General features: G+C 39.6%; 4 protein-coding genes and 1 long non-coding RNA gene across 6 annotated transcripts; 3 read left to right on the forward strand and 2 right to left on the reverse strand.

The window, feature by feature from the left end:
* Positions 1 to 224: 224 nt before the first annotated feature.
* LOC131684491 (zinc finger protein 664-like) lies at positions 225 to 2,660 on the reverse strand. 2 transcript variants are annotated; one of them, XM_058967424.1, is made up of 6 exons: positions 2,339 to 2,660; positions 1,702 to 2,281; positions 1,307 to 1,646; positions 1,145 to 1,250; positions 873 to 1,075; positions 225 to 811 (listed from the first exon to the last, which is right to left on the reverse strand). In XM_058967424.1, the coding sequence occupies exons 1-6, from the start codon at positions 2,370 to 2,372 to the stop codon at positions 770 to 772; spliced, it is 1,305 nt and encodes a 434-aa protein (XP_058823407.1). In that variant the 5' UTR covers positions 2,373 to 2,660; the 3' UTR covers positions 225 to 769. The 2 variants fall into 2 exon arrangements, with proteins under 2 accessions (XP_058823407.1, XP_058823406.1); XM_058967423.1 differs by having other exon boundaries at positions 229 to 811; positions 1,702 to 2,288.
* Positions 2,661 to 8,183: 5,523 nt separating this feature from the next.
* On the forward strand, positions 8,184 to 10,586 carry LOC131684492 (zinc finger protein 883-like). The gene is made up of 4 exons (XM_058967425.1): positions 8,184 to 8,471; positions 8,533 to 9,996; positions 10,057 to 10,264; positions 10,326 to 10,586. The coding sequence occupies exons 1-4, from the start codon at positions 8,292 to 8,294 to the stop codon at positions 10,451 to 10,453; spliced, it is 1,980 nt and encodes a 659-aa protein (XP_058823408.1). The 5' UTR covers positions 8,184 to 8,291; the 3' UTR covers positions 10,454 to 10,586.
* A 96-nt stretch (positions 10,587 to 10,682) lies between these two features.
* Positions 10,683 to 12,498, reverse strand: LOC131684493 (ER membrane protein complex subunit 2-like). The gene is made up of 4 exons (XM_058967426.1): positions 12,306 to 12,498; positions 11,678 to 12,243; positions 11,522 to 11,617; positions 10,683 to 11,462 (listed from the first exon to the last, which is right to left on the reverse strand). The coding sequence occupies exons 1-4, from the start codon at positions 12,337 to 12,339 to the stop codon at positions 11,247 to 11,249; spliced, it is 912 nt and encodes a 303-aa protein (XP_058823409.1). The 5' UTR covers positions 12,340 to 12,498; the 3' UTR covers positions 10,683 to 11,246.
* A 2,661-nt stretch (positions 12,499 to 15,159) lies between these two features.
* LOC131684494 (DNA replication licensing factor Mcm3) lies at positions 15,160 to 18,033 on the forward strand. The gene is made up of 3 exons (XM_058967427.1): positions 15,160 to 15,366; positions 15,479 to 16,768; positions 16,827 to 18,033. Exons 1-3 carry the CDS (start codon positions 15,301 to 15,303, stop codon positions 17,922 to 17,924), a joined length of 2,454 nt encoding a protein of 817 aa, XP_058823410.1. The 5' UTR covers positions 15,160 to 15,300; the 3' UTR covers positions 17,925 to 18,033.
* A 496-nt stretch (positions 18,034 to 18,529) lies between these two features.
* On the forward strand, positions 18,530 to 20,163 carry LOC131681547 (uncharacterized). Its single transcript, XR_009303953.1, has 3 exons — positions 18,530 to 18,711; positions 18,767 to 19,109; positions 19,171 to 20,163. It is a non-coding gene; the product is annotated as an uncharacterized LOC131681547 (long non-coding RNA).
* Positions 20,164 to 23,375: the final 3,212 nt, after the last annotated feature.

Raw genomic sequence — 23,375 nt, forward strand, 5'->3', positions numbered from 1 at the left:
ATTGTATTGAGTATTTGCATATGCTTTGAAGTAGTACATGCACCATATTACTGTCACGTTAACCATATTTCTTCATAAGTAAGAAAATATTGCAGCTTGATTATTGACGCAAGGGTTGACAAGTTAGTTTCTTTTTGTTCTTATTGTTTTCAATCTTGCTCTAGTAATTTGCGTAAAAACGCGCATATGTCATCGGTTGTATATCTGACATACACTTAGTCGTTTCGGTAGGTCTTATTTTATGCCGTTTAAAATATGCATTAGATAGCGTAACAACGCGCGCGAATAATTATAACATAAGAATCAATCGTCCGCGGAGAAAGAAGCCAATACATAGTTGTCATTATTAATAATACCACAATTTACATTAAAATTAATCGCTGTTTTTCGAAAAACAAAAACTTCTTCCCGTGGCAAATGTGGAGATGCAGAGGTATACACGGTCACCATTTTACACTAACATTCCTTCCCTTCCCCGATGACTGTAAAGAAGTGGCTGGCGACGTTATTGGCATTTCAAATTATAGAATTCTCGAAGCTTGCACATTGAGGATGCATAGTTACTCGCAGGCCTCATTCGTTGATTGTCTGGGCAATTTCGCCTGTTCTGGTCAATCACGCAGCAACTACGAATTGTACGGTAATCATGCTCGTGCTCATGCTCATAAAAATTCCGAAAGAGAAAACTCAATTTTTTAATGAAAGGAGTGTATATTAACAGATACATCCGGCAGTGATTTTACATTTTCCATAATGGCTCCCTCATGTACTATTTTGAATCTATATCCACAAAACCGTTATCGGAGTTTTCCTACCAAAACAAAGCCATTATCATTTTTAGTGATATGGTTATACTAAAGCAGAGGGTATACCAAAGTTCCTATCACAGATACATGTTGCATCTGTTTCCCGTGCTGCTTCATATGCTGCCTCAAGCCACTGCTTTTGATGAATTTTTTGTCGCACATATTGCACTTGAACGGTCGTTCCCCGGTGTGAATACGTTTATGAGCGCACAGGTCTCCCTGCTGCGTAAATGATTTGCCACAGTCAGAGCAGGAAAACGGTCGCTCCCCTGGAAAAGTAGAAAAGCATAGGAAGTATGATTTCATTATTAAGTTACATCAGGAGATTCCAAAAATACCGGTATGAGTTCGCTGATGAATTTTCAACAGAAATACCCTTGAGAATGCCCGACTGCAAACGGTGCATACGTGCGGTTTCTCTTTCGTGTGAATTCTTCGATGCACCTGCAAAATATGAATAGATTATTACGACCGCTTACTAATATAAAACTAGTCCATACCTTCAAGTTGCTGCTTTCGGCAAATCCCCGGCTACATATGTCGCATCGGTATGGTTTCACGCCACTGTGGCGTCGTTCGTGCAGTTCCTGTGCGCCTGCCGTCCGAAATCGCTTCATACAGTAAGTGCATGGAAACGGCCGTTCTTGTGTGTGCACACGGACATGAGCCAACAGGGCAGAATTCGATGCAAACATTTTATTGCAGTAAACGCACACATGACGCTTTTTAGGATCATGTTTAAAATGTTGATGATTTGTGCATTCATCGTGATCAATCAGAGAGTCAATGGTATCACTTTGTGTCGCGTGAATTGGTTCATGTGATCGAAGATCTTTATTACTGGAATGAGGGCCATCCGTTAAATTACATTCTAAAAACACTGTAATCCACTGACCTATCAAATACCGTTAAACAAACAGCACAGATAAATTTTTCATGACTAATAAGATGTTTGGCAAGATTTTTTTGCATTGCGAACCCGGCTCCGCATTCCATACAAATAAAATTAAGCTGCAGCGGTTGTGTTCTAATTGGCTCACTGGATTCAATATTTTCCGGTTGGATATCGAATTGATCTAGAACCTCCGTTTGATCGTAGATTGTCTCTATTTCTTCGAATTCACTATTATTACTACTGATCAAGTTATCGTAATCAAATTCATGAAACCCTAGTGCATTAGGGTCTTCCGCTACAACATATTCAATAGTTGATTCGCATTCATCTTGTGGGTTTTGGATATCATTCAAAGTTTCCGCTATCGGGTAATCGTCTTCTAGTTTAATTTCTTCTACGATCACCTCTTTCAACCCGTGAGAATTTTGTGTTAGTGATTGACTTACTCCGACAACATCGGTGAATTTCATAGCATTTTGGAGAATTCGTTCCGCCTTAAGGCAACGCTTACGGAACCGTGCTGTATTGGCTAAATCGTTTAAACAATCGCCACATATATTTTTAGAATAATTGTCATTTTCTGTAATCTATAAAACGGTTAGTCAGTTTATCTGGATTTTTCTTATTTATTACTTACCTTGACTCCGCCGCAACTTCCAATCAAATCGCATATCTTACTGTCGAACTCATCCAGGATATCAAACACAAAGACCATGTCGTTCTCTTCCACTAAACAACAACGGCAACATTCCGGCATAACAACGCGAGAAGTGGTAATTACCTCAGCCATTACGTGTGTGGTAAACTTTCTTCCGACGCTGTGAATAAATTTGTGGAAAATATTTAAAGACACTGAATGGAGTTTCAGCCTCCTTTTTTTTGTTTGCTTTAAGTTTCAGCCTCCTTAGTGCAAAATAAAGAGGCTGGATCTCAGCTAAATATTTTGTTTACTATTTAGCTGTCAATGTCATTCCAATCTTACGAGAACTGTCAATTAGAGGTGTGTGCCAACGAGAAATATCGGCGGCGGCGCACTACCGCGGGGGATATTTTTTGGCTGCACCAAGCAAAATCTGCTTTGAAATTCCATATGAATGGCTTATCCCGAATAGAAATATACAGTAAGAAAACCATGAGTTTCACTGTGACAGTACAGTAATTTTACAATAATTTACAGTAAGTTTTAGTGTTATGCTACAATACAAAAACAATAAACTTTAACGTTTTTACAGTAAATTTCAATGTAAAATACTTTTACAGTGAAAAAGGGGGGGGTGGTTATGTAAACGGGGGGGAAGGGGAGGAGTTGCTTCTCTAATCTTCCGGTCATCACATCGCATGCTTTGGTATTCTTAATATGTATAACAAACATGAAGATGTGACACAAGGTGCCAAGAGCGCACTAAAATCCTGTCAATCCTATTTTTCATTGGATTGTCTGCTCTAAATATATCACCAGGAGACCATTCATAAATGATGTTGGATATTGACAATAGGGGAAGAGCGTCACGTAACGAGATAAAAAAACTAAAAATGAATTTTAGACGTATCAGCGGATCAGGGATAAAAAAAAGTACAACATTGTTTATGAATGGCCCCCAAACAAAGAATATTCCATAACGAATATCACGCAACATCGGTGACAGAGCATTGGGATCAAGGCCAAGTCCCCCCTGGGTCGTGCAAAACTGAGAAGCAACATCAATTTAGGCACAGATAGCAGACGTCCATTTATTTTCATTTTGTTTTGTTTTGTCTTTTTATTTGTTTCTCCTGCTACGATGTGTGAGGGAGAACCGGACGGCCAAGGAAACGGAAAGCCAGTGGCCCAAACAGATCAGGAACAGGAGGGAGGACTGCGAACAGGGAAACCGACAACAGAGGAGAAATCGTTTATTTATTTATTATAGCTACGATACTAATCACAATTGTTTTGCTTTTCTTGTTTCGTTTCAGCAAACCAAAAACTATACGGACTAGCCCATACGAACAGTTAGGCTTTGTAGGTTCTCATCTTGAGAAATGACAATGACACTGTACGAGATGGCGCTGGGCCTGTGGCCTTCGACTGGCATGGTCCATTCTCATTGATTCGGAAGTCTTCTTGGCTGGTTGGTAGATATGTGCTCCTACTTGCAAGTTGATCAATTCACTTGGGTGGGGGACATGTGGATCCTACTAGTTGTCGACTCTTTTGATCGTGAGTATGAGGCTAGTTCAGGAAAGGAGTGCAGGACTGGCACCTAAGAGATAGTTAATTATTCAGGACTTGTTCTTATGATTACTAAACTCGACCAAGCACACCGGCTCTCAGAAATGATAAGCAACCCTTTCGGGTCGGTGTGGTCTATTCGAGTCGAACCAGGCGGACATTCGGTTCGAGCAAACTTTATGGTTAATAGTGGATAAATATTTATTACGCCTTTATTGGCAGAGATTCTTTTTGCGAAATCCTAAAATACCTTCACTGGTATAGCTACTCAGGATAATAATAATAGAAAATTAAGGATTTGCCCGGTCCATAATGTAATGAATATGTATATTGACTAGAACAGGGATAATCGAGTTATGTTATAAGATAGAGAAGAACAGCACAGTTGAAGGAAAAGTATTCGCGAGTAAGGACTAATACTGCTAGTATGTTTACCGTTTCAATTAATAGTCGATTGATCTGCTTCGGACCTAGGAGACAAAAAGGAGATTAGGAAGAGATAGAAGCGGATTCAATGCAAAATTTGCCAATATGACGTTGACCCCAAGGCGATGGTAGGATTATTTTCCATAGGATGACAGACTAGATGACACGACGTTACACGCTCTGAACTTGCGCCAAATAGTTTGTATGTATGTATGAAATTCGCGGACATCACGGCTGACTGCGATCTCTAATTTACTTAACAGTCGATTGATCCGCTTCTGACCTAGGGGACCCATGAGGAGATCAGGAAGAAAATAGAAGCGGAATCAATGCGAAGTTTTAATTGCATCACTGACGACTTAGCACGCGTTGTTAGGAGCAGGATACATTGAACCAGACAAAATAGAGAACTTGACGTTACGTTAAGCTGCAATCCCATCTGCCCGATAAAAAAAAAAAAACTGATCACAATTATTTTGCTTTTCTTGTCTCGTTTCAGCAAACCAAAATCTCTTTACTATCTCTTCATTTTCTGTCTCCAACTATCCTCTATGTAATGTATCTGAAACTTGTGGGACTGGTTAACAGCCGGCGCCTACTTGTGGAAGAAACTGGTGTGCTATACGGACTAGCACATACGAACAGTTAGGCTTTGTAGGTCCTCATCTTGACAGAGTCTAGATGGGCGGATGAACGTCTGCCAGGGTGTGGGCTGAGAAATGACAATGACAAAAAGGGGGGGGTGGTTATGTAAACATTAAACAAATCAATTTTTCTCCATATATTTTTTTCTCGAAAAAAGTCAAATTTAATGCGAATGCCCTGTATAAGTTTTTTTGCAGAACAGTGAAATTTATTGTTACATGAAATTTTATTGTAAATCTACTGTGAGAACTTGGCATCGAACAATGTTGAAACAGTAATAACTATAATATTTATTGTTTTATGATTGTTTGTAGGGTAAATGCTATTGTAAAATTCTATCCGAGATGACTCAGACATAAAGGTTATGAACGGAATTCATCACATTGTCTTATGATTTGGAGGGGAAGTTTTCAGCTCATTCTTTAAATTAGGCAATCTTATGAAATTCCTAACAATAACCGAATGAATTTTTACTAAAATTAATAGGTATTTATATAATTTCTAAACAATGGTATTAAAAACATAATAGTAGTAACCGTTTCCATAAGGTAATCTTATGAAATACGTAACAATGTTCTAATGAATACCACATGTTTTCAATTGTGTATTTTAGTATGCATTCATATAAATAAGAATAATTGACATTTCTCCCGTTGGTTGTCAATAACCCAGTTAAGCTCAGCCGGAAACGAACTGGAATTCTGGCTGGTTCCAGTTCGTATTCCCGCTCCAGTGACACAACCGATTCTAGTTAGAAAGTGCCTGAACGAACCGTTGTATATACACCAAAAAAATATTATATACGAACTTTAACCCATATAGTGCAACGATTCCACATATTGTTTGGATGATTCCCTGAACAGGTCGTTAGGCTCTTAAATCATACAATGTTTATTAGGGTAGCGAACACCATGCACAAATTTATTTCATCGTGTCAATCTCGCATCATTTTTCAGGGCACACACGTATTACGTTGTTACTTTTAATGTTATTGTTCACTGATACATCATTAACAAGCACACATTTAAGCTCCCATATAAGACAAGCTAATAAAAGGAATTTTCTAATTCAATGCTTTTTCCATTAAATATTCGTTCTAAAAAGGACGGTTTGCAGATAACTGTCTTGTGATTCAGGACGATAATCGTAGGCTCATGCACATGGTATAAAACAGTAATTCGCCATCTTGCTTCTGTTATTCCATCATCGCTGGAAAGTATTGCGCACTTCCCACCAACCTGGACTCCGCACTTTCAAAGTGCGACAGATCAAACTGCTACTGAAAACTGCGAGCTGTCAAAACACATGTATGTCAAGTGATAGAGATGGTACTTTCATAGACAGACTAACCAGTCTTTCAGAAGAATTTAATAGAAGAATAGTAAGTGCGCTGTGCGGTTAGAATTCAGTTTTAGTGCCACAAGCAATACGATTTACAAAATCGTTCTAGTACACGCAGATGAACGTCCCTCTTTGGCAGCTCGTATAAAATGACTACATGTGAAACATGGCAAGCTCTTTTATCAACTGTGCGATGTAGATGGAAGACTCACCTTTTCGCTTAGTGACAGCATTACCACATTCACTAATTTTTTGGAGGTTTTTCAAAACCCTTTGGGTTTGTAGATTATTGATTTGAAGAATATTTGTTTAGATTATGATTGACTGGTAAAGGTACAGAATTAACAAGCGCTTAATATAAGTTAATAAACGGAATTTTCGAATCCAATTCTTTTTCCATTATGTATTCGTCCTAATAAGGACGGTTTGTAGATAAATATATATGATTGGTGATGCAGGACGAGAATCCTTTGAAACGATTCGAACCTTGCCGGCAACTCGCTTCTGCTACGTACACACAGATGAACATTCCTCTCACGCACTACGCAGCTCATGTCAAATGAGCACTCTTTGGAACAAGGCGTCTATTTGATCAACTCTTTGATGCAGATGGAAAACCGTTTTGTTTATGTGCCCATTTGAAATGTACTCGTCGAGTTATGACAATTTTTGCTGAAATCGGCGGTGTGTGAAATTAATCGGCGAGGCGGCGCACAGTGTCGCCTAGCCGGAAAAAAACCTCCAAATTTTATTTTAGTTTTTTCATGATTTAACATTTTTCTCTGTTTCTTAACAGGTTGAATAGTCTTCTCAAAATATTAAGTCCTGAGGAAGATAGTTCGATTTTTTACAGAACTTCAAATAGGAAATTGATGATGAATTCTGAGAAAAACTCTTTTCAAACCTAAGTTATTCAAATGAATATATCTTTTTAGTTAAGACTCCGATTAGGGTCGAACTGGTTTCATTTGAAAGGTTACTCGCTGAACTTATAGTTGCTATTCAATTTAGCCGATGTAAGCCTTTCTTCTCGCTCAGACATGAGGAACAAATAATAAATCGTGCAATAAATTGAAGATAATGTTCAAAGTGGCTATACTTTTTTGAAGCAGTTCGGAAAGTTCGTTTATTGTTCATGATACTTGAAAATTAGTGTACTTTCCGAATATGAATATTTTGTTTAGCCCATTCCTGCCCCGAGGTATGAAAAAAGGTGATTTTTCATTATATGTCTGAAGGAGCCTTTGATTACACAGCGTTCGTAATATAATTTATAGATGTGTCCTATTATTAACAACAATTGAAAAAATGTGTACTCCGCTAAAAAATGCACCGCACCTAATTTTTTGAAAATTAATTTTCGGATGTGCACTTTATATTCGTAAATATTGAATTTTCGAACCACCCTAAGTGTCAAAAAATAAACATCAAATATGAATTCAGCGTCACAAAATTACCTTAATGTGAAGTTTTTATCAAATTCAGGCCACTTTTGAGGTTTTGTCCGACTTTTGTATGGAAGGTATCACTGTGCAGCGGAGCATACCTCTGCTGTCATGTTGACACCAACTGATGATCAGTGATGAATGGCAAACAAAAAAATTACTAGAGAAAATTTTCAATAGGACGTAAGTAACATTGAGAGCCTCTTTTTGTTTACTTTCTCTTTCGTTTATTACGACGTCATTACAACACTTTGTACTAATTTTCCAGTACGTATCGAAAGCCGACGGTTTTTACTACAATATTATGCAAAGAGTAGTGTAGTAAATGTTGAAATGGCCGAGTAATGAACTGAAGAGAAAGATCTCAAAGAGAATCTCATTGTTACTTACGTCCAATTGAAAATTTCCTCTAGAATTGTTGATTCTTTATTGAGACATTCAGCATCGAAATATTATGGGGGTTTAGTGTTGTTATTTATGCAAAGTATATCAATTGAGAAAAAATTTCAAGTTCTACTCTCATGAAAACCAAAGAGCAACCGGACACGATCAGTTTGGATCAGTTGTCCCTCGCCTTTACTTGTCGGACCTGCTTGAATACGGATTCGCGACAACTGTTGATTCCGATATTCGAGGATCACAAAGCCAGTGGCAAATCGCCGTACGACCTCTTTGATCAGCTGCTTTTCCTGAAACTAAAGGTATACAATTAATTTGTTGTCAAGTAACGTTGTATTGATTTCTGTTATTCAATTCCTTCAGATATCTGAAAACGATGGCTTTCCTGCTAATATTTGTAGCAACTGCATGGAGCGACTTGCCACAGTGAACGCTTTCAGGACCCAGTGTGAAAAAGCCCAGGAGTTTTTAGATCGCTATTTTGCCGTGCTCCCCCAAGAGCAGTTGGCTGACTGTAAGAAGGATCCCGACGAAGAATACACAGAGTTAGAATATTTAACTGAGCCAAACAACGATGAAGTTCAATTGAAGACAGAAGCATCGAGCGATGAACTGCTGTGTCCTGTGTGCAATAAGGCTTACAAGAGGAAGGTCCACCTGGAGCGACATGTGGAAAGTCACAATCAGAAGCAATTGGAAACTACTCATTCACTGAGCGTGTCTCTGACTAATAGCGTTGGCGGCTGTCCAGAAGATGTTAGTTCAGAATCTCTAATGCTCACAAAAAAGGCTGAATGTCGTTTCTGTGGTGATACATTTGCATCCAATGAAGTTTTGGCAGCACACACTAAAGAATCTCATCCGAAGGATCGTCCATTTTCTTGTCCAATATGTAAAAAGGCCTTCCAAAGTATATCAAACCGTAACAATCATTTGCACTTACACAATCAGGATAATCCTTTCAAATGTGCTCATTGTGGACAGACATTCAAGAGTAAGGTTTATTTGAACAGGCACAGAAAAGCAATTCACACGATAGGCAGTCATAGCTGTAATCAATGTGGTGCAACTTTTACCAACACAACCAAATATGAGTACCATTTGAAGTCGCACGACCCTAACAAAAAATACAAATGTACTTACTGTACAAAATCATTTATCCAGCAGCACCATCTGTTAAACCATGAGAGAACTCACACCGGAAAGCGCCCTTTCTTATGCAACGTTTGTGGTAAAGGATTTAAGCATGAGCCAAGTTTCAAAGTTCATCTCAAAATCCACGAAGGCATTCGAACGCACGTTTGTTCAATCTGTTCCAAAGCTTTTGTCCAGCGAAGCAGCTACATTCAGCATATGGCTAAACATAAAAACATTCGAACGTTTCAGTGTGAACAATGTGGAAAGAGTTTTATCCAGCGTAACTCGTTGCTGGCGCATTTGAAAGGACATTCCGTTGACCGATTGCAGCGATGCGAGCCTTGCAACACAACGTTCAGTTCATCCAAGCAACTTACGGATCACAATTTAAAGTTACATAGCGAACGGCTCATGGGTCAGGAAGAATTCGGCGATTCATTGAAGACGGAACCAGAAAAACCTGATGTTAAGGAGAAGAACCCTACTTCATTCTACAAACTGATGCCGTACGCATGTAAACTGTGTAGTAAATCTTTCCGATTACCTTCTTCGCTTACAACGCACATGAAAATACACAACGAGGAACGAAAGTATGTTTGTGAAGAGTGTGGCAGTACCTTCAAGAGGGCTGAACATCTGCGAGTTCACGTAAATGGAATTCACTTGAAACGCAAACCATATAGCTGTGAGGTTAGTATAGGACTAAATGAATTGCACAGATTATTGTCTAATTTGAATACTTCGGGACAGGTTTGCCATAAATCTTTTGCACAATCTGGTGACAGAAATGTCCATATGAGACGACACACGAATGAAAAACCCCATCAATGTACATACTGCGGCAAGGCTTTTAGATTAGCTAAAGCCCTTAGGGCTCATGTTCGGTTACACACCGGAGAGAAGCCGTTTTTGTGCGTCATTTGTAGTATGACTTTTATTTCCTATACTGCACTTGCCTGTGAGTATATTTTGCCAGTATTTTTTGAAACCTTTGTGGTGGACATTTTAAAATTTCACAGGTCACACTCAAAAGCATCAGGAAGAAGGACAGAGTCGCCCGTTGATGATAGAAACCAGTGCAACTGATCCGGCGCTTGCTACAAGGGCCTTGATTCCTGAAACGCGAAGTAAAGTATTCGGGGACTAATCGTGAATTAATGGCCTCACTGTAGGCGGGGTAAGCGAATCATTCTTTAAGGCGATTCAGGGCATAAATACTCAATAAACTTTGCACATAACAAAACCGCTTTTTCCATGTGCGCGCGGCGATATCAGACAATTTTTCTCGCAGCTAAAAGTCAAAGCGAGGGACAACGCAATCAGTATCAGATATAAAGACATTCTCGACTACGAATTTAGAAATAACAATCATCGAATTCGACATGAAAAATAAATTTTATTAACCGTCGTCTCTACGTGCCTTTACCGCGCAAATAATTACATTCTAAAACTGTTATTTAATTGATGATATTTGTATATTGGATTACTGTTTTATGTTTCAAGTGTTTAATCTAAATAACCGTGTATGCAAATTGCTGCCCATGTAACGAATAGATATATTTCTCCCGATGTATGCGATTTTGGTAAAAAATGGCTTTTTGTTCACTCAGCAACTCTGCACGGGGATCTTTCCGAGCATTCCTATTTCTTACTGCGCTTATCGATGTGTTGGAATAATGCTACGAAAACTGTACGTAATCTAGAGAATGTTTTACTTGGAACAGAAATGCAGATTGTTACATTCAATAATGCAATATACAGCTACTAAAAATCCATGTTCTTTTCGTGCTATAAGGACAGGTTATGATACCTACATAGCATCACTTCAGATACGTGTTAACAAAATGGCCTCATCAGCACTTTTGTTAAGAAACCAGGGCTGAAAGCAAGCAGATATTTGGTGACGATGCGCGTTAAAATTGGTGCTAGAAACCGGTGTGTCAATTTGCTTTGGCAATATCCAGTCCGCTGAATGCTTGCTCCAGGGCGGCAACTTCATCTTTTGGATGCTTTTCTGTAGATTTGCTACTTTTCGATAAAGCCGCTCCCGATGAAATCGTTCTTTGCTGAATCTGCCCGATCGCCCATTGCGCCAGCTTTTGAACCTCCTTCCGCTTACTGATGGTGGCCTTTGAATTAGCAATATGGCCACAACACTACAAAAACGAAATTAAATATTGAATTACTCTATAATTGTATTACCTCAAATACGTACCAAAAACAACCCATAAAGAGCGCGGAGATTATTCTGATTTAGCTTGACAGCCTGACAGTAGTACGATTTTGCAATTTCGATATTATCGAGACCACCCTAGAATACAAATAGTGCTTACAACGCAAAGCGGTAACGACTAAGATGTGTATGTCCTACCATAGTGTAACGTATATCCGCCAACCTCTGATGAATTAGATGACTGTGTGGATTGTGCAGCAGCACTTCCTCCATGCAGAATGCCGCTTTGGCATACTCCCCTTCAGAGAGATATATGCTACACAACTCGTGCCATCCTTCCTGATCCGACATAAACCGTTTCATGTAATCACACAGTTCTCGTATTGCATCGGCCGTTCTTCCTTGAGCTTTGTAGATAGCAACTTTTCGCTTCCGGGGAGCAGCATTCGTTTCGTCTTTCTTGATGATCTGATCTAACACGTCCAGTGCGTCGTCGTACCGTTCTAATGCTTCCAGCAGCATTGACTTATATTTCAAGATACGCAAACTACCGGGAAACTCAGCTGTCAGTATCCGGATGCAATCTTCTGCAGTCTCAATTCGATTACAGTCGAGTGCTGCAATCATAACCTGTTCAAGCACCAGATGACGTTCGTTACCGAGTTTGTTCTGTTTTTCCGACAAAATTACGTCCCATAACTGCATCACATCGTCACTCTTGCGCTCATTATCGTCCCGCCACTTTCGGAACAGATTCCGGACATCTGGACAGTAGTAGCTTAAATCAAAACAGTGCTTCAAGGTGATGAAATTAATTCGTTCTTACCTGTCCAACTCATCTCATCTACATTATATGACATTATTAATGCACAGATTGGATTAGTACAGTAAAGAATTTATTTTTTTCGTTTTAAAACTTTAATAAATTATTCATTAAGTTTAATTAAACTAATTGAAAAATTAGACGAAGACGAGAAAAATTTTCACACAATTTTTCTGCCTCCCGTCTTCCCTTTAAATCACCATGATGACAGCGATGACAAAGTCAAAAGCTGTCAAAATGGTGGGTTTCTAAAATAGCCACGTGGGCATTACACAGAAAATCGCGAAATTGGGTCATTAAGAGCAACACTATCGCAAGGATGATGGCATATATACACGCAGAAAAAAGATTTGTAGGTCCAATAAACTAATATGTAGGTAGTTTCGCAATAGGGCGTAGGAGGGAGGGAGAGAGGGAGGGCGTCAACATATAGAAATTCTAGCTGAAATAGGTGAAATCTTGTCGAGTTGAAATGTTCAGATGAATTATTTTACAACATTTGCACAATCCACAAGAGCCCCAGTTCAGTTGAAAAATTTTGCACAGTTGTTTGGGACACCAAAGGGAACCAAAAAAGTGCCGTGCTGAAAAAACGATCATTTTGCCCCACCCTACTGCTTATGTAATAAGCTAGTTAAAACCTTGGTCTTTCGAAACATACTGATGAATGTGTAAAAAGTTTTATGGTTTTGCAGTAATAATCGAAAGAGAACGTGAAAAAGAGGGCTCTCGTTTGCAAATTGGACCTAATGAAAAAAAGTTTTCATATGGATTAAATTCAATAAATAAAATTATTGGTCGGTAGACAAATTTATTTATTGAATTCAATAAAATTTATTGTTTCAATAAAAAAAATTATTGTTCCTATTTTAATAATTATTTTATTGAAATTAAAACTGTTTATATAGAAAGCAAAAGTTTATTGTTGTTATAATGAAGAAATGTTTTCAAATCAATAAGAATTCAAGTGTAACGGATGTTCATCTGTTGCATTCGAACTCACGTAACTCCCATGTAAACAAACCACCGAGTACAAAATTCAGTTTTCCCAACACAATGTATTAATTGAAGAATTGATATTTATTATTTATATATTTATATATTTATATACACTCAAGTTTTTTTTTACGCGGTTTTTTTGCGCGGTATTTTTTTACGCGGTTTTTTTTACGCGGATTTTGAAATTTACGCGGTTTTCATTTACGCGGATTTTGAAATTTACGCGGTTTTCATTTACGAGGATTTTGAAATTTACGCGGTATCCATCAATGAGGTTCCCTTTATCGCGGATTCTTAAATTTAAGTGGTCTTCATTTACGCGGATTTTGAAATTTACGCGGTTTTCATTTACGCGGATTTTAAAATTTACGCGGTTTTCATTTACGCGGATTCTGAAATTTACGCGGTTTTCATTTACGCGGATTTTGAAATTTACGCGGTTTTCATTTACGCGGATTTTGAAATTTACGCGGTTTTCATTTACGCGGTTTTCATTTACGCGGTTTTCATTTACGCGGCTCGTATCCCCCGCGTAAAAAAAAACCTGAGTGTATTGTCAAACGCAGTTCTTCCGGCTCATTTTGAGGGGCTATGTAAGTCGGTGTAAAACCTAATACAACCATTAACTGTACCGAAAGATCCACTCTGCATGACGATACACTAAAAGCGCGCGTCGTTTGTCCCCCTTCCCTTTCAGCATGCGACCACAGATCGTAGCCGATCTTCACTAATGTTACTTTCGCACGCAACGAAACTGAGACAGGCTCCAGCTCGCGCTCCAGTCAATCATTAACCTGTCGAAGTGAATGAACTGACAGCGGTTGGGGATTGAACCTGACCCAGTCCCGAGTTTAAGCAAAAACTGCATGAGGTGGCCTGTATCCCGGTTGGTACCGCGGGACGGTAAGGGATAGGAGTTATGTATTAGTGGTGAATGGCGGCATAGGTTGGCCTCATGTTGTACGATAATACAGCTTTTTCAAAACACTAGCGACATCTGTACATATTGGACAAAATGTGATTCTGGCAACCATGGTAAATAAATCTTTTTTCGCCGAAGTTTTGGCAATCAATTCCCACTCCGCCTGTCAAATGCAAGATGATAAATTAAAGGTGGGAGCATTTTCGCAGTTCTCAATTTTGGAAAGTGGCATTTTGAATGACTGCAGTTTTACAGTCCAATCCAAAAATTTATTGTCACGGGAATTTAAGTAGCATCAAGTGTTTCTTTTCCTGTAAGGAAATCAATTTCTTGCAAAAATCTTTGTGCAAAATTAATGGACATAACGTTTACATTTTTATCAGTGTAGAGGTAGGGAGAACATAATCAAAATGAAGATTATGAAATATAGTGCTTTCAGCAATTATAGATGGCATAAATTTCTGTATTTTCATGCATTTAACATAAATGAAAATATAAAACTTAAATCTTGTAAATATTGGTTTCTGTTAAAACCCATTGGTGTATAAAACGTACATTGTGGCATTGAATTCAAGGCTACAGGATCACTATTTAAAGAGTGACTTCGAAATAAATACCGAAATCATAATCTCGGACGATTGTCGACAGCAATAAAACTATCGAGCAATCACGTTCGACTCGAGTCGTTCTCGGGTTCGATTGTTTTGGTTTCACAATGCCAACACTTCTTGTTAATCTAGTACTTTTTCGATCGAAAATTAACTTTTGAGCTAGGATTGAAATCCATAATGCAAAACCTGCAAAACATGTTTGGCATCATATAAAACAACACCTCTGCTGCTACTCATTTCTGAGTAGTTTGAAATGTTCCTGTAATATATTCATTATATGCCACATGGGTTGATATGTAAAGCTGGTTGTTTTCGCGCGCTTTTGGCTATTGCGCTCTTTCGTAGCTAGCGATTGGTTTGTGATTCGTTTGCTCGTCTTATTTCTTAAATATTTATTATAAAAGTGTTTTAGAACATTTAATTTCGAAGTTTACGGTTTGCTACAGCTCTAGAGTTGCTTGTAATTATGGCCGACGAAGATCAGCGCCTTCGTGATATTCAGCGGGAGTATCTGGATTTTTTGGATGACGAGGTAGGTGCTGTTGGTTTATATTGGACTATATTTTTCGTTATTGTACATCCCAGAATCGATCTGGTACACATTTGAAAGTGTATTTCTTTGATTATTATATGCCAATTTACAGGAGGATCAAGGAACCTATACGAATCATGTTCGCAAAATGATAACGGACGATAGCAAACGGCTTGTTGTTAATGTGAACGATCTTCGTCGGAAGAATCCGGCCAGAGCGTCGGCACTGCTGAGCAGTGCATTTGACGAGCAACTGGCATTCTCCCGTGCCCTCAAAGAGTATGTGTCGACAGTGGATTCGATCTATGCGAAAACACACGAGGATTTCTTCGTGGCTTTCGAAGGAAGTTTTGGAAACAAACATGTTACACCCCGGTCACTCACCTCGCGTTATCTGGGCAATCTGGTTTGCGTGGAGGGAATCGTGACCAAGGTGTCGCTTATTCGACCGAAAGTGGTCAAAAGTGTACACTATTGCGTTGCTACCAAGAAAGTAATGGAACGTCGGTACACAGATTTGACTTCTTTCGATGCAGTTCCATCCAGTGCAGTATACCCCACCAATGACGATGAAGGGAATCCTCTGGAGACCGAGTATGGACTCTCTGTATACAAGGATCACCAAACCTTGAGCATTCAGGAAATGCCAGAGAAAGCACCGGCGGGACAGTTGCCAAGATCGGTAGATGTCATTTGTGACGATGATTTGGTTGATCGCTGTAAGCCTGGAGATCGTGTACAGATTGTTGGAAATTATCGCTGTTTGCCCGGAAAGCAGGGTGGCTATACAACAGGAACTTTTCGCACAATTGTAATAGCGAATAATGTTTCACAGTTAAATAAGGAGAGCACGTTGAGTGTTACGAGAGAGGAGATTAATTTGTGCAAGAAGTTAGCTAAAAATAACGATATCTTCGAATTACTTTCTAAGAGCTTGGCTCCTTCCATCCACGGTCATGAATATGTAAAGAAAGCAATACTTTGTCTTCTTTTGGGTGGAATTGAGAAAAATTTGGCAAACGGAACAAGACTTCGAGGTGATGTAAATGTTCTGCTTATTGGTGATCCCAGCGTGGCCAAGTCTCAGCTGTTGCGTTATGTTCTGAACACGGCTCCACGTGCGATCACTACAACCGGACGAGGTTCCAGTGGCGTTGGTTTGACGGCTGCTGTTACTACTGATCAGGAAACTGGCGAACGTCGATTGGAAGCCGGTGCGATGGTCCTAGCCGATCGCGGTGTTGTTTGTATCGACGAGTTTGATAAGATGAGCGACATTGACCGGACGGCCATTCACGAGGTCATGGAACAGGGCAGAGTAACCATTTCGAAAGCAGGAATTCATGCGGCACTTAATGCCAGGTGTTCGGTGCTTGCCGCGGCCAATCCGGTGTACGGAAGGGTTAGTATTTTGTCTATAATTATTCGCATCCCTATGCTAATTTTAATTTTCGTTGCAGTATGATCAGTACAAAACTCCGATGGAAAATATTGGGCTGCAGGATTCATTGCTTTCTCGTTTTGATCTGCTGTTCGTGATGTTAGATGTGATTGACAGCGATCATGATCGGATGATTTCGGATCACGTAGTGCGAATGCATCGATACCGTAATCCCAAGGAACAGGATGGAGATGTGCTTCCGATGGGCATCAGTGCAGTCGACATGCTATCCACCATTAACCCTGAATCGCGTGACGATAAAGAAACGCCTATGTATGAGAAGTATGATCCACTGTTGCACGGAAGTACCCGGAAGCGAACAGATCAAATCCTTTCAATGGAATTTATGCGCAAGTACGTTCATATTGCTAAATGCTTAAAGCCAAAACTGACCGAAGCCGCTTGTGAACTGATTTCAAACGAGTATTCACGACTTCGCTCCCAAGATTTGATGGACTCGGACGTAGCTCGCACGCAACCGGTGACTGCTCGTACCCTGGAAACGCTGATCCGTCTTTCTACAGCTCACGCCAAGGCTCGCATGGCTCGCACTGTAACCGAAAAGGATGCCCAAGCAGCAATCGAACTAATTCAGTTTGCCTACTTTAAAAAAGTGTTGGAAAAGGAAAAGAAGAAGCGCAAAAGAACCGAGGACGAATCGGATGAAGACGAAGAGCAGCTCGAAGAGGACGATGAGACCGGTACTCAAGGTTCTCGTGCAAATCGTCGTGCGAAGCGAACCAGAACCGAAGATCACGATGACTCCGATACGGAGGAGCTGGTCACAATCTCACCGGATGCAGGTGATCTCACGAAACGGTCTACAATTTCGGCAGCTGTGCCTGGTTCGAGTGGAACTGCTACTACGGTTCCGATGGAGACTGAACCGATTGTAGAAGCGATATCCGACGAACGGTTTAAGATCTTCAAACAGGGTGTGCACCAAGCGTTCCGACAGGCTCGCGAACAATCGCTTGCAATTGCACGGCTGACGAAGAATATTGATGAAAATAGCGGAACAGAGGCGTTCACTCAGGGTGAAGTGAGGGCAGCTATTTCAAGGATGACGGACGATAATCAGATAATGATGCACGATGACATCGTCTTCCTAATTTAGGGCTGAATCTTGCATCGTAGCTCATTAGGTTTTCATTGCATTTGTGTTTGATTATTTTTATTTGTAAGCTTTTAATTTTCTACAATATATTTCGTGTTTTATTGCGGCATATATCTAGTTTTGGGAACTGTACGCGATGGACTTGGGCCTGTGGCCTTCGACTGGCATGCTCCTTTCTCATTGGTACGGAAGTCTGTTTTTGCTGGTTGGTAGAAATGTGCTTCTACTTGCAAGGGGATAGATAGATTCGCGTAGATGCGGGACATGTGGATCCTGTTAGCTGTTTCTTTGGAGGCAGTCTTGCACTACTTCAGAAAAGGGGTGCATGACTGGTTCCTAAGGGACCATTCATAAATTACATAATGCGGAAATTGCCCAAAATTGACTCCCCCTCCCCCCATGTAACAAATTGTCACAAATTTCTCTATCCCCCTCCCCCATTACGTAACAAATTCTTTGAATTTTTTTTTGTTCAGTTAAAACATGTTACGTAACGATCTAGCTTATTCTCCTTCCCCCATATGTCACAATAAGCCGTATGAATAAAAATGAGCATTTGCTCAAGACAAGTTTGCTCAGCTCGATTCTGAGCAAAGTAAACTCTCGTAGCATTTGCTCAAATTGGTATGAATAAAACTTTACTTTACTCAGCTTGGACTGTAGCAAGTTCGAAATTCGAACATAGCTTTTGCTCCGTCAATTATTTGTCAACATCATAATTTTCGGGTAGTAAAAAATTTTAAGTGGAATCAAAAAAATTGTTTTAATTATTTCGTGAAGGAAAAAGGTAACGTAAGTTTTTATGGATATGAAAAACATTAATAAAACGCTCTTTTTCTTAGATATTTGACCCAAACTCTATCGAACTAATCACTAACAACCGTCAACAACTACACATACAGTAAGAAATCATGCCGTGACAACCGGAGGTTGTATTTTCTAATTTAAGTACGATTTACACGATACGTCAGGCTTCTGTCAAAGTCAAAGGAACGTCAACATTAGTTACATGCAGTTAAATGGATGTATTCACACAACATCAACGGCACGAATGTTTCAAGGTACGGAACCTGTAAATGGTTAAAAGAGAAACGCATTCAACTTATCCTAGCGGAACGATGACGTGACTTTGACGATGTGTACACAAGACACAGTTGACGGTGCTAGGTGTTGGATTAAGTCGTGGTAATTCTGTCTTAAGGTATGTAGTTATATTACTATTTACTTACTTTGTATTTTATTACAGGTGGACACGTTGATTTAATGCATTTAGTACGCTCCATTCGTTGGGCAGTAAATGGAAAAGCAGCATCCCAGACCTAAACCGAATTGGCTTAAAAGTGCAGTTAAGTAGTGATGAAAGATAAGGCACGATATAACGGAACAGCAGCATCGATTTCATCACCAAGGACTGTTATGACACCTACTGGCTAGAGCATCAGTAGGGAAAAACAACTGGTGCAGGATAGTCCCAGTATTTATCGTGGAAGTGCCCCATACAATGCACATGTAACAACGTTTAGATTGTTTGTTTTTCTTGCGGTGCAATACAATCATTGATTATATTTAACATAACGCTATGTGCATCCTGGACGATTAATGGTGGAACCTGTACTGCTGCTATACGCATAACTGTCCCATGTGTATAGGAAATCTCATAGCACATGGGACAGTTATGCTTATAGCGGCTGTGTAACTGGTGCTTCATTGAATCTCAATTGAGCTGCACACAGGCAGCTGTTCTAAAGGACGATTCAGACGATACATCAGTTTCCGTCAACGGAACGTCACCGTTCCGTCAGGATAAGTTAGATGCGTTGCTCTTGTGTTCGTTCACACGTACCGTACGTCAAAACGTCCCATGCCGTTGATGTTGTGTGTGAATGCCTTCATTTAACTGCATGTAACTAATCTCGTATGCAGTGTACGTCAACGCATCGTTGTTGTCGAATGTGAGCAACTAGCTGGACGCGTAATTAGACACATCGCTCGTCTAAGGACAGCTTTAATCTAACGTTTCATTAAGCACAAGATATGTTCTATTACTCCATGTTGTAATGTAGCGTAAGCGTATAACCAATGATTGTAAATTAGCATTGCCGAAATTGGACGAATATACTGGGTGTTACATCCATTACAAATGAGGATGTTATTACTAGCAGAACATAGGTCGATAAGCACTATACTTGTGTGTGAGCGTAGGAGGCTCAGATGTTTGGATGTACGAATGAATTGAATGATTTTTGCCTTTCTCATATAGAAAGGTTATGCAATCACTCTGAAAAACGTCAACCTAATCCCGGCCCGGAGGGCCGAGTGTCATATCCCATTCGACTCAGTTCGTCGAGATCGGAAAAAGTCTGTATGTGTGTGTGTATGTATGTATGTGTGTGTGTGTATGTGTGTGTATGTGTGTGTGTATGTGTGTGTGTATGTATGTGCGTATGTGTCAAATAATGTCACTCATTTTTCTCAGAGATGGCTTGACCAATTTGCCCAAACTTAGTCTCAAATGAAAGGTGCAACCTTCCCATCGGCTGCTATTGAATTTTGGATCGATCGGAATTCTGGTTCCGGAATTACGGGTTTCAGAGTGCGGTCACACAGAAATTTCTCATATAAGCTATAGGAAAAATTAAAAATAGAATTTTTATTTTTGATGCTAAATGTGTTCAAGGTGCATGAAACGTCGAGATTTGATGCAAACTCGAAAAAAAAATTTGACTACGATTCACTTTTTTGGATTTTGGCACATTTTTGCCTTTCTCATATAGAAAGGTTATGCAATCACTCTGAAAAACGTCAACCTAATCCCGGCCCGGAGGGCCGAGTGTCATATCCCATTCGACTCAGTTCGTCGAGATCGGAAAAAGTCTGTATGTGTGTGTGTATGTATGTATGTGTGTGTATGTGTGTGTATGTGTGTGTATGTGTGTGTGTATGTATGTGCGTATGTGTCAAATAATGTCACTCATTTTTCTCAGAGATGGCTGGACCGATTTGCCCAAACTTAGTCTCAAATGAAAGGTGCAACCTTCCCATCGGCTGCTATTGAATTTTGGATCGATCGGAATTCTGGTTCCGGAATTACGGGTTTCAGAGTGCGGTCACACAGAAATTTCTCATATAAACTATAGGAAAAATTAAAAATAGAATTTTAATTTTTGATGCTAAATGTGTTCAAGGTGCATGAAACGTCGAGATTTGATGCAAACTCGAAAAAAAAATTTGACTACGATTCACTTTTTTGGATTTTGGCACATTTTTGCCTTTCTCATATAGAAAGGTTATGCAATCACTCTGAAAAACGTCAACCTAATCCCGGCCTAATTTTTTTTTTCGACTCGTTTAGGGTTTCTGGATTTTAACAGGGGCGTAGTTGATGGTTTTTCGGAGAGGGGTTACACCCCCCATCTACTGTTCGCGCCCCTCCTTTAAAAATCTCCTTAAATCACCCCTCAGACCACCACCCCATCCAGCCCTCATACTCCTCCCTTTCAACCCCATCATCTTTAAACCACCACTATATCACAAAGCATACCAATTTAAGCTGGGGAGTCGTTCGTTCATGGGACTTTCGCCCTCTTCACATACCCAGCCCCGCATGACAAAATGAGTTAGCAAGCAGATAACATTGATCTAATGCTGATTAGGCTAATGGAGTATGATATTTTTTTGTTTCAAGTGTTTCACCGTCGACACGTAGCTCATCAAGTTCGTGGCTGGCATGCCATTGTGTATAAGTGCAAAGTGTACTAAGAATGTAATGGACATTTCCACGATTATGTTGAACATAAAAAGCCTCCGTGCCATAGTTTAGAGAAATGAGAAAGGCACAATTGCACCGCTAGGTGGATTAAAACAGGTTTTTCATGATAGCATAACAGATTTGGTGGAAAACCAGATTGTTCTAAAACAATAACGATAAATCAATATCCAGTAAAAAAGTAAATAAGATTTGAAAATATTGAACAAAGAAAACAAGTATATGTAATTAAATAGTCTTGAAATCCAAATAAACAAAAATATATATATTTTCGTTATTGATGAATGAAAGATCCGAGTTGCAAAATTCACAATGGCGGATTATAGGATACAAGTATAGGGTAAGGAGACTATTTTCACTCTGTTTCTATAACACCCTACGCGTTTGAACGCGTTGGTTTGATCAGCGCCTGCCATCTTTGCCCAAACCAATGGCTCAAATGGTAGTGCGGCACTCGCTTCGAGTTTTCCTTGCATTCAAGCGCGGGTTTTTCGCCTTTGTTAGATCAGTTCTCGACAAACATATGATTACGGCCTAAAAGCCAACTGTCAAAATCCACTTTGAATGGAAATTCCGGACAAACCGTTATTAGCCGAACACAGTTCACAACAGTTTATGAAAGAGGAAACGTTTCTCTTTCGGTTACTATAAACTTCTGTGATTGGCGCATAACGGTTTGTCCGGAATTTCCATTCAAAGTGGATTTTGACAGTTGGCTTTTAGGCCGTAATCATATGTTTGTCGAGAGTTTTATTATTTTGTTGGGTCTTTAGAACGAAGCAAAGATGTTGATGCCTATTTATATGTATTCCATCGATTGTAGACCGAGTAATTGATTAAGTAGTGCTGTACCTTTCTAATAGGGTTAAAATAAGCTCTTACTCTAATTAAGAGAAAATAAAACAAAAATCAGAATAAGTCATCAAGACTTGCATAACTCGTAGAAAAACTTCACTGCGCAAAGAGTGCCGTTACTGAAGGGGCCCCTTCTGTCTGCAAGCGCCGTTTTATGCATATACATGCCATGTCAACTAAATGTGGCCTGAATGGGCCAAATCTACTTTGCATTTCGAAAAATGATATTGGAAACATATTTATCTGATTTGATATGATGAGAAATTGCATTAATGTAACCAAGTAACCTCCAAATAGTTAGGAAGAGTAAACTCACGTCAAAATATGGTTATTATATGCATGGCTTGACATAGATGTCTCAAGTACTCAAAGAAATTCGGGTAGTCCACTTTTATCTGTTGCACTCTATCTTATATCCAAACTATCATTTCATGACTTGTTACTTTTTTATATTATTCGTAAGCTTAACTGAGCCGTGTTATATATTTCGCCGGCTGGGGTCCACTAGGAGGTTGATAACAGTCTATTATCTTTCTCTGGACAAATCCACCTAGAGGCCGTGTTGCACCCAGCGGGTTGAATTTTCTCAACCAAGAATTGATCCACTGTGTTTTTGCTCCCATGTCGTATGAGGCGACTTAAAACAGGAGCCCTCGGACTATTCTCACAGTCACGTCACCTAGTGACTAGAAGAAAATTTCCTTATATTCACTAAGTGACGTGACTGTGAGAATAGGGCCCCTCATGTCAAGTTGTTTCCCCGTGCCGAGGACTGAATGGCTGGGAAGACTAAAATATGCCAGTCGCGCACGGAGTGTCGTAAGTCTTAA

Source organism: Topomyia yanbarensis, chromosome 2, assembly GCF_030247195.1.
Source record: "Topomyia yanbarensis strain Yona2022 chromosome 2, ASM3024719v1, whole genome shotgun sequence".
NCBI lineage: Eukaryota > Metazoa > Arthropoda > Insecta > Diptera > Culicidae > Topomyia > Topomyia yanbarensis.

What these genes read in the sequence shown, in the direction of transcription:
- LOC131684491 (XM_058967423.1), bottom strand. Translation starts at nt 2,491, where the DNA reads ATGGCTGAGGTAATTACCACTTCTCGCGTTGTTATGCCGGAATGTTGC. An exon ending in GAAGTTGCGGCGGAGTCAAG is followed by an intron (nt 2,289 to 2,338) that starts GTAAGTAATAAA and finishes ACCGTTTTATAG; the next exon opens with ATTACAGAAAATGACAATTA. An exon ending in TGTTTAACGGTATTTGATAG is followed by an intron (nt 1,647 to 1,701) that starts GTCAGTGGATTA and finishes CCCTCATTCCAG; the next exon opens with TAATAAAGATCTTCGATCAC.
- LOC131684492 (XM_058967425.1), top strand. Translation starts at nt 8,292, where the DNA reads ATGAAAACCAAAGAGCAACCGGACACGATCAGTTTGGATCAGTTGTCC. An exon ending in GCAAACCATATAGCTGTGAG is followed by an intron (nt 9,997 to 10,056) that starts GTTAGTATAGGA and finishes ACTTCGGGACAG; the next exon opens with GTTTGCCATAAATCTTTTGC. An exon ending in TTCCTATACTGCACTTGCCT is followed by an intron (nt 10,265 to 10,325) that starts GTGAGTATATTT and finishes AAAATTTCACAG; the next exon opens with GTCACACTCAAAAGCATCAG.
- LOC131684493 (XM_058967426.1), bottom strand. Translation starts at nt 12,339, where the DNA reads ATGTCATATAATGTAGATGAGATGAGTTGGACAG. An exon ending in AGATGAGATGAGTTGGACAG is followed by an intron (nt 12,244 to 12,305) that starts GTAAGAACGAAT and finishes ACTACTGTCCAG; the next exon opens with ATGTCCGGAATCTGTTCCGA. An exon ending in CGGATATACGTTACACTATG is followed by an intron (nt 11,618 to 11,677) that starts GTAGGACATACA and finishes TTTGTATTCTAG; the next exon opens with GGTGGTCTCGATAATATCGA.
- LOC131684494 (XM_058967427.1), top strand. Translation starts at nt 15,301, where the DNA reads ATGGCCGACGAAGATCAGCGCCTTCGTGATATTCAGCGGGAGTATCTG. An exon ending in TGGATTTTTTGGATGACGAG is followed by an intron (nt 15,367 to 15,478) that starts GTAGGTGCTGTT and finishes GCCAATTTACAG; the next exon opens with GAGGATCAAGGAACCTATAC. An exon ending in CCAATCCGGTGTACGGAAGG is followed by an intron (nt 16,769 to 16,826) that starts GTTAGTATTTTG and finishes TTTTCGTTGCAG; the next exon opens with TATGATCAGTACAAAACTCC.